Genomic DNA, 18,060 nt, shown 5'->3' on the forward strand with positions numbered 1-18,060 from the left:
CCCTTATTGTCCCAGTGAGTTTTTGCAGGGCCCCTAGGCCAAAAAAAATTATTGAACTGTTAAAAATTTATTAAATAACTAGATCCAAACAACTTAGCAAGTATTTATGTTCTAACAATTAATTAAGTAGCTATTTGGGGAAAATGTATATTATGTAAAAGAAAAAATAGTTTTTATTTTATTCTTAAATAACCGCAGTTATTTACTAAGGGGGTATGCACACCCATTAGTCACATCGCTATCTCTCCAACCTTGAAATCAGATTGGACACTGCCACCCTTATTTTCTGTTTCATGTAGATTTTGCTTGGTACTTGCTTTTTATCACAGTAACTACTGAAATCCCAGCTTTGTGAAGCTCTGACATCTTTGATAGAAAAATAGCACAAAAAAAAAAAAAGAAGAAGAGAAGAAGAAAGAAAAAAAAGTAGCACAGGGACTTCCCAGTGGCACAGTGGTTAAGAATCTGCCTGCCAATGCAGGGGGAACATGGGTTTGATCCCTGGTCCGGGAAGATCCCACATGCCATGGAGCAGCTAAGCCCGTGTGCCACAACTACTGCGCCGTAGAGCCTGCGATCCACAAATACTGAGTCCGCGTGCCACAACTACTGAAGCCCTTGCACCTAGAGACCATGCTCCACAACAAGAGAAGCCACCGCAATGAGAAGCCCGTGCACTGCAGCAAAGAGTAGCCCCTGCTCGCAGCAACGAGAGAAAGCCCGCATGCAGCATCGAAGACCCAACACAGCCAAAAATAAGTAAATAAATAAATAAAAATTTAAAAAGAGAACACAATGTGACTGCAGAGGCAGGAAAAAAAAAGGAAAAGTAGCACAATCTAAATGTTGAAGTTATGAACTACCTTGAGTTCATGGTTTGCAATAGATGTCAGGAATTGCTGTATTTCCCTCAACTTATAAAAACCTTCCAATATGTGAGTTTCTTGCGGTACTCTGGGCAGTTTGGTGCCCAGTTTGGGAACTGCAAATCTAGACAATCCAAATATTATGAAGACCTTACTTTGTCAACAAGAACTGCATAAACTGTGCCTGGCTGACTCTCCAACTGACCTCATTTTTACCACTCTGGCCCTCCCTCCCTTGCAGACACAATGGCCCTTTTGCTGTTTCCTGAACTCTCTGATTACCTTGCTACCTCAGTGGCTTTGCATTTAAAAAATATATATATATATATTTATTTATTTGGTTGCGTTGGGTCATGCGTTGTGGCATGCGGATCTTTTCGTTGCAGCACGTGGGCATCTCTCTAGTTGTGGCGCACAGGCTCCAGAGAGCCTGGGCTCAGTAGTTGCGGCTCGGACTTAGTTGCCCTGTGGCACGTGGGATCTTTGGGATCTTGGGATCTTTGGGATCTTAGTTACACAACCAGGGATCGAACCCTTGTCCTCTGCATTGGAAGGGGTATTCTTAACCACTGGACCACCAGGGAAGTCCCCTCAGTGCCTTTGCATTTGCTGTAACTCCTACTTGGAATGCTCTTCCCCCATGGGTTGCCACCCTCACTCACTCAGGGCTGTCCGCTGGTCCCTGTGTACACCAGTCACCATCCCCCCGCCCCAAGGCTTTACTCATCTCCAGAACGCTCAAGTTGACCTGCCTACCATTCTGCACTTTCAGGGGTGATTTGCCCCACACAAAACCTCTTTGAAAATATAATTACATTTGGAATTAGTGGTCCAGGATTACTTCAACAGCAGCAAAGTAAAGTTGCAGTGTTGATGTAGTGAAAATGTTAACAAACACCAAAACAAGTAAACTGAAGAATAAAGACTAAAGATAGTAAAGGAAATAATGAAAATGCACAGAACTGTCATAAGTTAAACTAGCAATGCCAGGAATACTCTACGGTGGCAGTGGTACTTGGCTGCGGAGACCTCTGAATCCAAACTGTTCCTGGATGGGTGAAGAAACACCTCCCCCTCCGGAGGAAGGAACTGCGAAGTCTCACTGCCAAGAGGCTTGCACTCCAGGCTGGGAGAGATTTGTGCATGAGCTTTGCAATGTACCACACCATCTCTTTCCCATTGATCTTTGGTGCCATCGTTTTTGGGTTTTTTTTTTTTCTTTTTTCTCATTAAACTTTGTTTTAAGGGGTCTCAAAATTCTGTGCCAGATTTTTGGTCAAGTTGTTTCCATTAAAAAGTGCTGATTTTAAAAACTAATAACTTAAAACTGACACACACACACACACATGCGCACGTGCCATTCATTCTCTTTCCTGCTGAAGGTTTTTATGATACACTGATATTAGTAACCAGTTTAAATGGCCAATTGAGACAAACAGGGCTGAGATCATTCTCTTACCACCGGTTAAGATGGGGGTGGCAGGTATTGGGGATCATATTAATTTAGCCTTCTGAGCTTTCTGGGCAGACTTGGTGACCTTGCTAGCTCCAGCAGCCTTCTTGGTCACTGTTTTTTTTTTTTTTTTTGCGGTATGCGGGCCTCTCACTGTTGTGGCCTCTCCCGTTGCGGAGCACAGGCTCCGGACGCGCAGGCTCAGCGGCCATGGCTCATGGGCCCAGCCGCTCCGCGGCATGTGGGATCTTCCCGGACCGGGGCACGAACCCGCGTCCCCTGCATCTGCAGGCAGACCCTCAACCACTGCGCCACCAGGGAAGCCCTTGGTCACTGTTTTGATGACATCCATAGCAACTGTGTGTCTCATGTCACGAACAGTCAACGACCCAAAGGGGGATCAGAGAAGCTCTCAACACACACGGGCTTACAGGAACCGTATCAACCATGGCAGCCTCACAAGATTTCAAGAATCTGGGGCCATCTTCTGGCTTCTTCTCAGAACGGCAATCAACCTCCTTCAGCTCAGCAAATTTGCAAGCAATGTGAGCTGGGTGACAGTCCCACACAGGTGCACAGCCAGCACTGATTTGGCCTGGATAGTTGAGGACAGTCCGGAAGTCAGCTGCTTCCATTGGTGGGTCATTTTTGCTGGCACCACCCACATTGCCATGGTGAATATCTTTGACAGACACCTTTTCGATGTTGAAGCCCACAGAATCCCCCGGAAGAGCCTCACTCAGAGCTTCATGGTGCATTTCATCAGACTTGGCTTCAATTATAACGTTGACTGGAGCCCATGTGACCACCATGCTGGGTTTGAGAACACCCGGCTCCACAGGGACAGTATCAATTCCGTCAGTTTTGTAGATGTTCTGGGGGGACAGACAAATGAGTTTGTCAGTTGGATGAGTTGGTGGCAGAATACAATCCAGAGCTTCAGGCGGTGTGGTTCCACTGGCATTGCCTTTGTGTGTGTGTGTGTGTGTGTGTGTGTGTGTGTGTGTGTGTGTGTGTGTGTGGTTCGCGGGCCTCTCACTGTTGTGGCCTCTCCCGTTGCGGAGCACAGGCTCCGGACGCGCAGACTCAGCTGCCATGGCTCACGGGCCCAGCCGCTCCGCGGCATGTGGGATCCTCCCGGACCAGGGCACGAACCCGTGTCCCCTGCATCGGCAGGCGGACTCCCAACCACTGCACCACCAGGGAAGTGCCGGGCATTGCCTTCTTTATGGATGACCTTCCATGGCTCCAGCATGTTGTCACCATTCCAACCAGAAATGGCAAAAATGCTACTGTGTCAGTGTTATAGCCAATTTTCTTAATGTAGGTCCTGACTTCCTGAATGATTTCCTTGTATCTCTTTCCGGTTGTAGGAATCCCTTTTGTTAACACCAACAATTAACTGCTTCACACCTAGTGTGTAAGCCAGAAGGGCACACTCATGGGTCTGCTTGTTCTTGGAACACTTGCTGCAAATTCACCAACACCACCGGCAACAATCAAGACAGCACAGGGCTTCCCTGGTGGCGCAGTGGTTGAGAGTCCGCTTGCCGATGCAGAGGACGTGGGTTCGTGCCCCGGTCCTGGAAGATCCCACATGCCGCGGAGCGGCTGGGCCCGTGAGCCATGGCAGCTGAGCCTGCGCGTCCGGAGCCTGTGCTTCGCAGCGAGAGAGGCCACAGCAGTGAGAGGCCTGCGTACCAGAAAAAAAAGAAAAAAAAAAAAGACAGCACAGTCTGGCTGAGAAGTGCCTCTGATCATGTTTTTGATAAAGTCTCTGTGTCCTCTGGCATCAATGATGGTCACATAATACTTGGTGATCTTGAATTTCCACAGGGAGATATTGATGGTGATACAACATATCAATGGTGATGTCACACTTACATTCATCTTTCACTTTGTCCATGACCCAGGCATCCTTGAATGAGCCCCTTCCCATCTCAACAGCCTCCTTCTCAAATTTTTTGATGTTTTTTTTGGTCAGTCCCACCATATTCGTAGATCAGATGGCCATTAATGGTAGACTTGCTTGAATCTAAGGTCCAGTGATGACAATGTTGATATGAGTCTTTTCCTTTCCCATTTTGGCTTAGATTCAGCCGTGGGTTTCATGACAGCTGTGTTCTGGTGGAAAACCCGTTGTGAAAAACGTAGTGCTACCTTTATCATATATCAAGCTCCTGTATATGCAACGATCTTTGTTTTCTTTTGAATAAAGTTTTAATTTTGGAATAATGCTAGATTTGCAGAAAAGTTGAAAAGAGGAATTCCATACACCCTCATCCAGTTTCATCTAATATCCATATTTTTCATGTTTATTTGGTACTTTTGTTAAAAGTAAGAAACCAACTTTGGTACATTGCTGTTAACTAAACTCCAGACTTTATTCGTATTTTACCAACTTTTCCCCTAGTGTCCTTCTCCCGTCCCAGGATCGAGTCCAGGACATCACAGTGCATTTAGTTGTCATGTCTCCCCAGTCTCATCTGATCTTTGACAGTTTCCCAGTTTTTCCTTGTTTTTCATGATCTTGACAATTTTAAAGGGTACAGGTGATGTATTTTTTAGACTCCCTCAATTTAGATTTGTCTGACGTCTTTCACATGATTGGGCTGGGGTTATGGGTTTGGGGAAGGATGCTATAGACGTGAAATGCCCTTCTCATCACATCATGTCAAGGGTACCTGATAGCAACAGCACTTACCACTGGTGATGTTAACCTTGATCACTTGGTTAAGGTAATGTTTGTCATGTTTCTCCACTATAAAGTTATAGTTTTTCCTTTTCCATACTCTAATCTTTGGAAGTTGGTCACTAAGCCTACACTGGAGGAGGTGGGGAGAGAGTGTATGAACTAAGCTCCATCTCTTGGAGCAGGAAGTAACTACATATATTGCTTGGATTACTTTTTTTTTTTTTGCGGTACGCAGGCCCCTCACCGCTGCGGCCCCTCCCGCCGCGGAACACAGGCCCCGGACGCGCAGGCCCGGCGGCCACAGCTCACGGGCGCAGCTGCTCCGCGGCACGTGGGATCCCCCCCGGACCGGGGCACGAACCCGCGTCCCCCGCATCGGCAGGCGGACTCCCAACCACTGCACCACCAGGAAAGCCCTGGATTACTTTTGTAAGAAGGTTTGTAAGGAATCTTACCTTGTAAGAAAGGTCTTCTCCCCATTTATTTATTTATACAATCATTTAATATCTGTATAGATATGTACATTTATTTTATACCTGGGATTATAATCCAACAGTATGTTAATTATTTTGTCACTCCAATTGTTCCATTGGGAATTATTTCAAGTTGGTTCCTGTGCCCCTTTGACATATCCTCCAGTTTTGGGGAAACATGTCTTACTTTCTGGTACTACAAGATGCTCAGGGCTTGTTTAATACGTACTCTGTCCCAGCCTTAGAATTTGCCATTTCTCCAAAGTGTCCTGGTTCCTTTTATTTGGTAATGGTATTAGAAATCAAGATGTGGGCACTGGTTGTGCTCATTGCTACTGGGGTGTCACTGCTTCTAGGTTCTGTCAGTGAAAAGAGCTAGGAAATATATGCATGCGTACAAACCCAGGTATAATACATATCTATACTTATTTCTGTATCAATCTATCTCTGTTTATATTAAGTTAAATATGAGATCATAGTGATATCTCCAACTCTTATCAGTCCCACAGGGTTCATTCTAGCCTTACCTTGTTGTTTAGTAACTGCCCTCTTCAACAGTGAGAAACCTGAGCCCTGTCATTTTCCATCCATTTGCTTATTCGTTTAACTCCAGGATGCATAAAAGCAGTTTCAGAGTTGTTAACCTATACCTCCATGACACAGGTCTGTTTTTGAGTCTATATTCTGTTACGCCAGTCTGTCTATTTTTTTTACCACTACCATTCTAATTTGACTATTATAATTTTAAGATATGTCTTCATGCATGATAAGGAAGTATTTTGGACTCAGCTACTCATAGGCCTTTATTTTTCCACACAAATTTATCATGATTTTTTTTGAGTTTCTTAATTTTGACTGGAATGGCAATAATTTGTTTTATAGCTTAATTTAGGAAGAATTAACTAACAAATGTACACTGTGAAGACATTCTTCCATGAACATTTTATTGTCTGTTTAGTCAGATCTTCTTCTACAATTTTCTCCTTAAAGATGTTGTGTAGTCATTTTAGTTTAATTCTGAAATAAGTTACAGGTTTTTTTCCTTTGTGATGGTGTCTTGTTTTCTGCTACATTTTTAAATTAGTTATTGCTAGTGTAGCGGTAATGATACCAATTTTGGTAACTTGATCCTATATCTGACAACCTGGCTAAACTTTTATTTAGTTTGTATTTCTGTTGAATTTTATAAGTAGATGACAGTTTTGTCTGTTCTAATTCTTCCATATCTTGTTTCTTTGTCTTACCTTATTTCATTAACCAGGACCTCTAGTAATAGAGAGCAGCAGAGTGTGAATTCATCTGTGTCTTTCCTATTGTTCCCAGTCATAATTCAAATGCATCTAAAATCTTTCCATTATGTAAAATGGTGACTGTAGGTTTTAGGTACATATAATCTTTATTAAGTTAAAGAAGTTCCTTCTATTCCTCATTTTATATGAATTTAAAAAATCATGACTAGGTATTTTTTCAAATGCATTTTTCCATCTATTGAGATAATTTATTTTTCTCCTTTAATCCGTTAATGTGGTGCATTACATAGACGTGACATCAAACCATCCTTGTATTTTGTGTCTTTTTTTTTTAAGTGCAGTGTCGGATTAGGTTAGTTAATATTTTCTTTACACACATCTATGTCCATAAGTGAAATAAGCCCATCATTTTCTTACTTTGTATTATCTATGGTTAGTTTTCTGTTTAAGGTTAGATTAGCCTCATAAAAGATGTTGGGAATCTTTCCTTCTTTTTTGTTTTATGAAGCAAACTGAATAAGGTAGGGATTATCTGTTTCTTAAAAGATTGCAAGAACTTATCTGAAAATCACCTGTACCTTGGGAAAGGTTTGGTTATCATGTCATTTTATTTAACAATTATTGGTCTATCCAAATTTTCTAGTGTTTTTTTGTGTCAGTTTTGGGATTCTTATCCTTTTCCAGGAGGGTCATTTGTTAACTTCTTGGAGTTTTGAAAGTTTTTGTGAATAGTTGTTTCTAAATACATTTAAATATTTACTATTAAAAACCTATGTTTGTATCCTGTTTTCCCCCTTTACTCCTGTGTCTTGTTCTGCAGTTTTTCTTTTCCCTTCCTCATTTGTCTTGCCACAGGTTTGTTTACTTAATCTAAAAAACAATCAGCTTTTGGTTTGTGAATATTATTTATTGTTTTTCTCAATTTCTTTATAACTGGTTTCTCTCCTTATCTTTGCTACTTTTTTCTTCTTACTTCTTTGGGTTGATTCTATTGTACCTTTTCCAATTTCTTGATTTGAATATGTATTTTCAGTTCATTTGTTTTCAACCTTTCTTGCTTTCTGATAAATGTACTTACAGCTATAAATTTTCCTCTAAGACCTGTGTCCCACAGACTAAGCAATGTAAAGTGTTCGTTTTATTGCATTCCAAGTCTTTCATAATTTCCCTAATGCTTCCCAAGGATTACTTAGAAGTTTTGTTTTTGTTTTTGTTTTCCCTCTCCCAGGCTTATGGGATTTTTTTTTTTAATTACATGACTTTTTTTTTTTTTTTTTTTGGCTGTGTTGGGTTTTCATTGCTGCACACGGGCTTCCTCTAGTTGTGGCGAGCCCGGGGGTTACTCTTCGTTGCGGTGCGCGAGCGTCTCATTGCGGTGGCTTCTCTTGATGTGGAGCACAGGCTCTAGGTGCAAGGACTTCAGTAGTTGTGGCACGTGGGTTCAGTAGTTGTGGCTCGTGGGCTCTAGAGTGCAGGCTCAGTAGTTGTGGTGCATGGGCTTCGTTGCTCTGCAGCATGTGAGATCTTCCCAGACCAGGGCTTGAAACTGTGTCCCCTGCATTGGCAGGTGGATTCTTAACCACTGCGCCACCAGGGAAGCCCCTTATGGGATTTTTAAAAACCTATCTTCTTATTATCAAGTCAAATTTTATTGCCTGATGGTCAGAGAACATGGTCTGTATGATGTTGATTTTTTTTTTGAAATTTATTAGGGCCTCCTTTGTGGCCTAGGAGGTAGTCAATTTTAATGACTGTTCCCTGTTATTTAAGAAGAACATGTATTCTGTTTGTGTGTATAAAGTTCTCATGCCAGGTATTAGTTTGAATACATTGTTATTTAAATTTTCTATATTTTCTCATATTTCTGTCCAATGACTAAGATGTTAGACCAGTTTTCACAATAGCTTTGAAATTTATCGTTGATATTTTAATCTCTTAATTGGGTATGGATTTTGCTACATTTCACTGTTCAAAGATTAGGGCCATCAACTCAATAACCTAGTATTTTTGAGAAGTCTGATCTGAAACCCTGGTCATCAACACAATACGTATTTATTGTGGCTATGACTCTTACGGGAATTGTACTAGTAGGATGAGTGCATACTTCCTGAATGGATTTGAAAGTATATTTTTAAACACGAGGGCATACCCCCCCAACTATAAAATATGGGATAATGGCTGGAATTCACAGGCAGATTCACGCAGAATGTTCAGAAGCTCTTTGCCTCCTGGCCCATGACCTGCCTGTTCATACCCCAGCTCCAGACCCCATTCAATGTCACAGTGACTAAAACGCAACTACTAGAAATTCACTGGGGGAGTTGTGATCTCCAAATGCCCTCTTTTAAAGTGTAAAAATATTCATGGGTTGGCTGCAAGTTGATATTATTCTCCAACACCTTATGGTAAATTCACCAAATTTCTCTATCTTCTGATAGCTAGCTAAAAACAGCTTTCGTAAGGAAACAGGTTAAGGAGAAAGTGTGGGGAAGAAGGGGGACTTAGCATAGGGAGGGAGGCAGAAAAATGAATAATTCTGGAGGAAGCATTGTCCTGGGATATAAGTTCTGGGAAAGCTGCAACAACTGGGGCTTTGGGAAGATGGGGGCAGCAAGAAGGTGCTGTGTGTGCATGTGTGGGGAGGTGAGCAGAGAGTGGACTTGGGGAAATTTAAGAAGACAAGCATCATCTATGTCATGATTTTTATCGACTGGCCTCACACTTTGGCTAGTTCCGTATTGGACAAGAGGGGAACATTTTCTGCTTTTCTTCAACTTTGTCTCAGAGGAGGAAAAAAAAGACAAATACGATGCTTCCGTTTTCTTCTCTGCTTTACTCTCATTTCGGTAAGAAACTCACAACAACCTAGCCTGGATCATACAAATGTGATGTATCTATTGCTCAAATAATTCATTTGATAATTATTACATGGCCTTGTAGCATCTCATGTCATCTCGGGTTCTTGGTTAAATTCTTTACTGTGATTGAACTTATCAGGTTATCACAATGATACTTATCATCCCAGTGATAGTGTAAATCTCTTGAGGGTAAGTCTACCATGTAATACTTTCTGGAATCTATTATGGCTGGTTGTATAATGTAATGCACATAGCAAATACTGCTGTAGGTTTACTTATCTCTTCTAGCCTATGGACACTATCTTTCACTGGAGTTCATAGTGACTGTTTTTGAAAGAATGCTTCATTCTTCCCACTGCTAAACAAGCAGATAATGGAACAGTTTTGATTGCAGGTAAGTGTCATATTAAAACATTCGTCGCTAAAGAGACTAAAACTTGTATCAGAATAGAGAAAGGAATTCCATACCTCTCCTCTCTATAATGTGATTGCATTAACAAGCGTTTAACCAGAAGAAATAATGCAGGGTAAACTCTCAGCTTGTGTACAACAATATATCATTCTCACATCCTGAGAGTCCATGATAAACATGCTTTAATATGAACTTGGTACAGTCTTTGATTGAGCTTCTCCTTTTATCCATTTCCAGAACTTGAACTTAACCTTGTAAGATTGAAATGGGAATAAATAAACACACTCACTTAACAGATGTGAATGAGAAATATGGCCAGTGGAGATGAACTGGCTGTCTATTGGAGGCTGGACTCTTCCCTTGGCTAATTCACCACAGTCCAAGGACCAGTTCATAAGCTTGTAGATTTGAAAACCTGCATCCTAAGGCTTTTTGACAGCATACTTAGTCAACTTGCCTTTTAGGATAGATTGACATTAACCAAGCTCAAGGCCCAGGTCTCTGTATTCATTTATATAGACACTTATTTTTTTTTGACTGCGTTGGGTCTTCATTGCTGCACGTGGGCTTTCTCTAGTTGCGGCAAGCGGGGGCCACTCTTCATTGTAGTGCACAGGCTTCTCATTGTGGTGGCTTCTCTGGTGGAGCACGGGCTCTAGGCGCACGGGTTCAGTAGTTGTGGTGCACAGGCTTAGTTGCTCCACGCCATGTGGGATCTTCCCGGGCTCAAACCCGTGTCCCCTGCATTGGCAGGCGGATTCTTAACCACTTTGCCACCGGGGAAGTCCCCTGTTTCTTGGTTTTTAAATTGAGGTTAGGACACACAGGGTGAGTGGTCCACTACTTATCAGCTGGGTAGTACCGCCAAGTTCTCCCACTCTCTCTGTCTTTGTTTGCCCAAGGCCACACAGGCAGAAACTGAATAGTTTTTGAGTGTTTCCTACCTCTCCCTGCTGTCTCTTTGGTCAGGTCCACCCTGGTTGAAAACAAACTTGGTGGTTGGCAATTAACCACAGAAGAGAACCCATGTGGACAATTAGTCAGAATTAAGTCTGTCTTTGCTAACAAGAGTATCGCCCTTTACAGCCTGAATTTTGGGCATATCCCTTTCTCTTAGTACCGCTGCAAGAGCTCAGACCTTTTCAGGCCACTCCTTCTGACTTGCCTACAAGGTAGACATTTCCACAGGCACAATAGTCTTGTCAGGTGAGGGACTCAGGGTCAACCCCATAGACTTTTTCTATAAGAGACTCTGAAACTCCAACAGGCCACAAAAAAACCACGTTCTCAGATGCTCACTACAGATCTGCTTACAGAACACAGGAGGGTACTTCCTGAAACTAAAGGACAAGCTGACAGACAATTCCTGCAATCACCAAATTACTCATCTAATGGATCATGATTTATTTGAACACATAACCAAGTATTGATGAAGTTGTATTTAAAAATGCACCAGCCTGTTTTTACTTATTTATTTATGCCTCCATTTTATTTCAGAACATTTAATGTGACTCTCAAGCCAATTAATAACATCTTACAAAAACACACAGTACTTTTTTTCCCATCAGAGCAGTTTTTCATGCATTGCATCATTTTCTCCGCTCAGGACAGCTGGCTTTGCTGTCTCCATTTTAATGATGGTGGCTTAGATGCCGAGGCTGCCGTGCTGTCCACAAAGGGTTTTCACAGACGTTACTTCATTTGATCCTTTCCTCCCACCCTGCACGGCCGGAAGGGTGCCCGTCCTCCCATTAGTTTGGGGGAAGTGGAAGTCAGTCTGGGGCGACATCCCACCAAACAAGCTGGTCTTGGTCCGAGATGTGAGATACGCTATGGGTCAGGGTTAGGGGAATCCACACGACTTCGGACCGGGTGTCTGACCAAGGACCTCCCCGCAGAAGCCCGCCTGGCATTTAGCCAGGGGCATCCACCCTCCCGGCCAACCCGCAGGGCCTCGAATAGGCAAAGTATCGAATCCCGCTGCATGTCAATCAAGTTCAAGAGGCTTCATCAGAGCGCCCTCAGGTCAAGAACTGATCTGACTGTGCTGCTACCACGCGTCTGGGCTCGGGCCCTCCGGGAGTGAAGGACCTGGGGATTCTTCCTTCCAAGAACGCTCGAGAAGGCCGCCGATGGGCCTCTCCCCGCCGCGGCCGAGCGGGGGTGTCGTGGACTGTCGGCTTGCCCCGGGCCGCCAGCAAGCCAGCTGGATCATTAGCACCAAGGAGGAACCCAGGACGCCGGGTTCCCGCACCTTCACTACCTGCTTCCCGTCGGACAGCCCTTCTCAGAGGTCCCGCCCCTTCCGCCGACCTCCCTCCGGAGGTCCTGCCTCTTCCGCCAGCCCCGCCCCTTTCAGCCCACGTGTTGGCCCGAGACACGCGTTGGTTGTCCGCGTGTGTCCTGTTGTCAGGACCCCGGGTGTGTGGATCCCGGTGCGCCCCCGCCTTCTCGGCCATGGGGCGCCCCAAGAGGAAGGCCCCGGGCGGCCAGGACGGCGCGGCTCCCCCAGCGGGCGCAGCCAAGCGGGCCCGCACCGAAGAGCTCACGGGCGTGCGCTTCAAGGCTCAGCTGAGGGACCCGCAGGGCGCTGGGCCGGGTGAGTGTGGGGCTCGGGGAAGAGAGTGCGAGCGTGCGAGGCTGCCTCCCGGCTTCGGTCTGGGTGGGGCCTCCGTGTGCAGACACAGCCGCTCCTTTCTGCAGAGACCAGTCTCCCGATTTGCAGTCGGGAAACCGAGACCCGGGTGCTTTGGAGTCCAGGGCCCCGACTTGCTTGATTGTGACAGTTCCCTGCGACTGTATGCTTCCCTTTCCTGGACAGCATCCCTCAGCAAGCTCTAAAATTCTTTACTGCAACTGCTAGGAAAGTGAATAACTGTAGTACTCATTCACACAGCAGATTATTTGTGGAGTCCTGCCGGTGAGTCATCTCGGGGCTGTTCAGTGAGCACGTTTGCTACTACCATGGCTGTCAGCTCTGTTTTCCGTAGCTCTGATTCTCCAACGCTCACACTGACCCGATAACAGGTAATAAGCTATCACATGAAGCCACCACCGGACTTGTCAGTTGACCCGGATTAGACTAGTGACTGATACAAAGCAGACTCTATAATTTCATTTTTTGAAAAGTGTGACCACCCATCACAACTCCTTGTAATCCGTTAGAAAGTATTTAATTTACAAGGACAAAACACAATTGAATATGCTAGTATGTGGAACACTGGCACTGTGTCAAAATGAAACAGTGACAGTGTTTCTCTCAACTGAAAAATTATTAAGTTAATGGCCAGAATACCCTCAGTTTCCAGTTTGTCGTCCACAGATTTTTTTTTTTTTTTTTTTTTTTTGCGGTACGCGGGCCTCTCGCTGTTGTGGCCTCTCCCGTTGCGGAGCACAGGCTCCGGACGCACAGGCTCAGCGGCCATGGCTCACGGGCCCAGCCGCTCCGCGACATATGGGATCTTCCCGGACCGGGGCACGAACCCGTGTCCCCTGCATCGGCAGGTGGACTCTTCAACCACTGCGCCACCACGGAAGCCCCACAGATTTTGTTTTTAAACGTTTGATACCTGCAACTGCTAGCCAGTCCTAGGAAGATGATACCTGCTGTAGCACAGAATTATACATTTCATACATTCATTTGTTCATTATTTACAAGGGGTTGTTATTTGCTAGGGTAGAGATAAAATGGTGAGTAAGAATCACGTGGGCCCTGCCACCGTGAAGCTTATGAACGATCAAGTGGAAAGGCAGATGTCAATCCGTAAAATCATGTACAGACTGTTCCAGCACAAGTCCTCTAAAGGACAGGGATAGGAGACTTTCTGGTGGAAGAAAGAGCATGTTTAATTATTTGAAGGATTGTAACCTTAGACACGTTCGCGGTTTTGCCCAGAGCTCTGTACTTTTGGGCACTGCATTTGAACTGGTTTCAGAAGGAAACCAGGGTTGACAGGTGCTGGGTGCAGGTGAAGGAGTTGGGAGGTGTGGCGGGGCTGAAGGCAGTGGATGAAAGTGTGAATCCCTTGTGTGAGGCTCTGTTGGATTTGTGTTTGAATCTGGTCTCAGATTCTCCCTCCCTTCTGATATGTTCTCGTAACTTTCTGTGGTAGGATCACCTCACTGGACCATCAGAGAAGTGGATTTGATCAAAGTTAGAGGGTTTTGTTTTCATCCAGGTGTTAGGGAAGGTTTTCTTTCTGTTGTGTTTTGTTTTGTTTTTTCCAGCTTTATTGAGATATTATTAACATATAGCATATGTAAGTTTCAGGTGTACAATGTGGTGAGTTGATGCACATGTATAGCGTGGAATCATTACCCAAATAAGGTTAGTCAACACTTCCATCCCCTCATATAATTACCACTTTTTGTGGTGATAGCATTTAAGATCTACTCTCTTAATAACTTTGAAGTATATGATACAGTGTTGTTAACTATAGTCACAATGCTGTACATTAGATTCGTTGGAACTTATGCGTCTTATAGCTATAAGTTTATACCCTTTGACCAACATCTCCTCATTTTACCCATCCCCCAGTCCCTGGCAACCTCCATTCTACTCTCTATTTCTATGAGTTTGGCTTTTTTAGATTCCACATGTAAGTGAGAACATACAGTGTTCGTCTTTCCCTGTCTGACTTATTTCACTTAATGCCCTCAGGGTCCATACATGTTGTCTCAAAAGGCAGAGTTTCCTTCTTTTTTAAAGGCTGCATAATATTCCATTGTATATATTTCTGTATATAGGTATAGATATCCCACATTTTCTCTATCCATTATATAGTCCCTTCATGGTGGTGGGGGAGGGGTGGGTAGGAGGGGAGAGCAGGGTTAGATTGATAAAGGCCCAGAGGGTGCTCAGGAGTGGATGAGTATCAACATCGGGGAGGATACCTGCATGAGGAAGCGTTCTGCTCTAAACCAGTGCCCTTGAAAGATGTTGCCTATGACTTAGTGGTGATGGAGGAAAGACCGTGTCCTAACTCTTGATCTCCCCGTCTCCTCCCTGCTCCTCTGTTCTCCATCTCAGTAAGTGGCACTTCCAGTCACCTGGATGTTCCTGCTGAAATCTCCCTGTGTTGCAGTAGCGGCTGAGATTGTTTCTAGACTGTCCTCGTTCACATTTGATCCTAACTCTCATTTCAGCCTTGGAAGCCTTTGTTTCTGCGGCCAAGAAGCTGCCACGAGAAGATGTGTATGATGTCGTGGAGGGGTACATAAAGATTTCTGTTGAGTGTGCAGAGATTTTCCAGCTCCTGAGTGGGGAGAAGCACCCTGAAAGTGAAGTATGCTATTTCTGACCTGGCCTGATGGAGAGAAGAAAAAGTTAATGCTACTGTTGTGTTAAGCCTGATGAAGAGAAATGTGATATAAATTTCCAAGACATTACCAGCTTTCTACAGAAAATGATACTCTGTGCCTGTGCTGTAGGGATACATTCATTTTTGCATTATAACCTTTGAAAGCATTTTAGTGGAAAATAGTAACTTGTTAGTGGTGAATAATACCAGAAGGAAAGATCATAGATTCTTAATCTAGATCCACTTAGTCTCACCGTGGTTTGCTTTAACAAAAGGGAAATAGGTAAAGACTGTGTGTCGCAGGTACAGACGTATATTGAGCTGTTGTTTTCTGGTTCCAAAGAGGTTCAAAACTTGGGATATTTATGAACCTGTTGAAATCTCAGGATTATTGCTGTAAGGCTGTAGACCTGAATATCCCCAAAGCAGTGAGGCTGAATCAGTAGCAGAAATTTCTCTTTGAATTTCATTTGGTTTAATTGTAAGCAAGCTTCTCTCTATTTAGCTAGACTATTGGAACAAGACTGACTCCAGAGCCTGGGGCCTGGCAGATCCCTGCGTTTGCCTTGGGATCTGGGTAGGCGTCATCCTGCAAGTTGAAGGTTTTAAACCTGCAGGTGGCTGTGGCTAAGACTAGAGGAAAACATAGGTAGAAGAGGAAAAGAAAGGAGATGGTGCGTAAGCATTTCGGTTCTGTCTTTGCAGATGCTCTTAATATTTCAAGTTTTCGAGGCCATATTATTGCGGACAGCCAGTGACCTTTCCCATTTTCACGTGGTGGGAACCAACATCGTGAAAAAGCTAATGAATAACCACATGAAGCTCATCTGTGAGTCCCTGTATGCCTCGGGTTACAGGTGAGTTGCCCGCCTTTCCGTGGCAGGACTAGCCCTGGGCTTGGTCTGCCTTCCGCGCCCCACAGGTGCCCTTGACCTTTCCTCCACTCACAAACAGAGCGGAGCAGCTTCCGAGGCTCTGCCCCTCCTTCTGTTGACCGGGCCCTCTCCTCCTGCCCTGCTGCTCTCCCTGCTGTCTTGGGAACACTTCAGACCTCCTTCAAGCTGCCTGTTCTTTTGTCCCGACAGCTCTTCCCCGAGGTCCTCACGGGCACCCTCCCTCTCCGCCTTCAGGGCTTTGCAGAGGTGTCGTCTCAGGGAGGCCCTCTCTGGCCGCCGCATCCACAGCTATACGTGTGCCGTAATCGACGTCTCGACTCGCTGTCTCCCTCCCCTAGAATTCTGGGTACCTGCAGGTGGAGGCCTTGACCGTCCTGTAAAACGCCATCCTCCCCGCACCTAAACGGTGCCTAGTATGTAGTAGGTGCTCAGTAACCGTGAATTTGGAGTAACTGCGGATGGGAAGGCAGCCAGGAGCTCGCATTTGGGGATGCCCACTGTGCGGAAGTGTTCGCCGTGCCCTGCAAAGGCAGGGGTGATGTGGGTCCGGATACATGACCATTGACTGGACACAGACGCGGCCATCTTCTTCTGACCTTGCCTTTTGTGTTCTTAGATCCTACTCAAACTCAGATTTTTAGCTTTCTTTGAAGATTTCCTGAGGGTTTTTTTTTAAAGAAAGAGTGTGTCTGCATGTCTCCTTCCTTCCGTTTTCTGGTTTGGGGGTAGCAGACCATACAGCCAAGTGTGCAGCTGCTTCTCGGGGGGTGGCTTTGTGTTTCTGCTGTCCTGACACTCCTGCTTTCCTTCTTGTCTCTGAACAGGATGGCTCGAGCCTGCCTGAACCTGATGGCCGCCATGGTGACCCAGGGTCCAGAGGCTGCCAGGGACGTCTGCAGCCATTTCGATTTGAATAAAAAGACCTTGTACACGCTGGTGACCAAGAGGGATTCAAAGGTGAGGAGTGCCGAGCGTCCTTTCCCTTTGAGGGGGCCGAAGTGTTTCACGTGTCCTCCTCTCTGGCCTTGGTCCTCGCGTAGATGGGGCGGGAGGCCTCCCTCCTGGCTGGCGGTGAGGGTCCGGTCGCCTGCAGAGCCCGAGTGACAGGGACGTCCGACACCATCTTCTCTGGGGGCTCAGCATCGCAGTGCCTTCCTGGCCTGTGAGGGTGATGTAGCTTGTGAGCATCTTCACAGAGCAGTGGAAACGGTCTCCGTGTGCCTCGTGGTGAGGCCCTGGTGGTGGCCTGGTCCTCCCATGCGGGTTCCATCCACTTTGTAGAAAAGCCTTGGGAGGCCAAGGCAGTGACCTCATCAAAGACGACATTTATGGCTTTTTACTACGTTTTTTGCGTCTCCCAATTATAAGTCTTATAATGAGTAGGGGCTGGCTTGTGCCGAAGAGAATGCTTGGTTTTCAGGAGAGCTGTTAAAAAGTTTCCTGGTGGCTCCAGAAGTTTCACTTGGGTTTGGAAAGGTTCTTGAGGAAAAAGTACGCGTTTCAGGAATCGTAGGCTGGTGCAAGGGCATTCTCCCGACGTGTGCCAGCTGTAGGCTGCCGAAGCGCCTCTTCCGTCTGTGCGTCCACTCTCCCCGCGGGTGCCCCGGTGGCAGTGCCACAGCCGCCCGGGCTCCGTGCTGCACGCCCCCTTCCTGAGCACCAGGACCAGGCCACAGAGGCCCACCCCTGTCTGCCCAGGTGGAGGAGCCACGTTAGAATAAGTGACCTGCAGCCAGGCGTCACCTTGTTCTCCAGCGCTTCCCGGGGGTTAAGAGTTTCTGCATTGCCAGGTAGTGGACTGAAGGTTAATCATGGTAACAACAGTGCTGAGGGTTTTCCTCGGTTATGAATAAGGTT

At 45.4% G+C, this 18,060-nt stretch overlaps 1 protein-coding gene and 1 pseudogene across 2 annotated transcripts in view; one reads left to right on the plus strand and one right to left on the minus strand.

The window, feature by feature from the left end:
- Positions 1–2,359: 2,359 nt before the first annotated feature.
- On the minus strand, positions 2,360–4,402 carry LOC309962562 (elongation factor 1-alpha 1-like; annotated as a pseudogene). Its single transcript has 4 exons — positions 4,053–4,402; positions 3,517–3,839; positions 2,635–3,286; positions 2,360–2,433 (listed from the first exon to the last, which is right to left on the minus strand). The product of its transcript is annotated as an elongation factor 1-alpha 1-like (transcript).
- Positions 4,403–12,415: 8,013 nt separating this feature from the next.
- URB1 (URB1 ribosome biogenesis homolog) overlaps positions 12,416–18,060 on the plus strand; it is a 64,785-nt gene continuing 59,140 nt past the window's right edge. The window contains exons 1-4 of the mRNA XM_082840236.1: positions 12,416–12,606; positions 15,153–15,292; positions 16,013–16,164; positions 17,028–17,160. Of these exons, the coding sequence (XP_082696362.1) occupies positions 12,465–12,606; positions 15,153–15,292; positions 16,013–16,164; positions 17,028–17,160 (567 nt within the window). The 5' untranslated portion in view covers positions 12,416–12,464. The remainder of the gene's footprint in view (positions 12,607–15,152; positions 15,293–16,012; positions 16,165–17,027; positions 17,161–18,060) is intronic.

The sequence above is a fragment of the Leucopleurus acutus genome (assembly GCF_964270905.1).
Source record: "Leucopleurus acutus genome assembly, chromosome: 5".
NCBI lineage: Eukaryota > Metazoa > Chordata > Mammalia > Artiodactyla > Delphinidae > Leucopleurus > Leucopleurus acutus.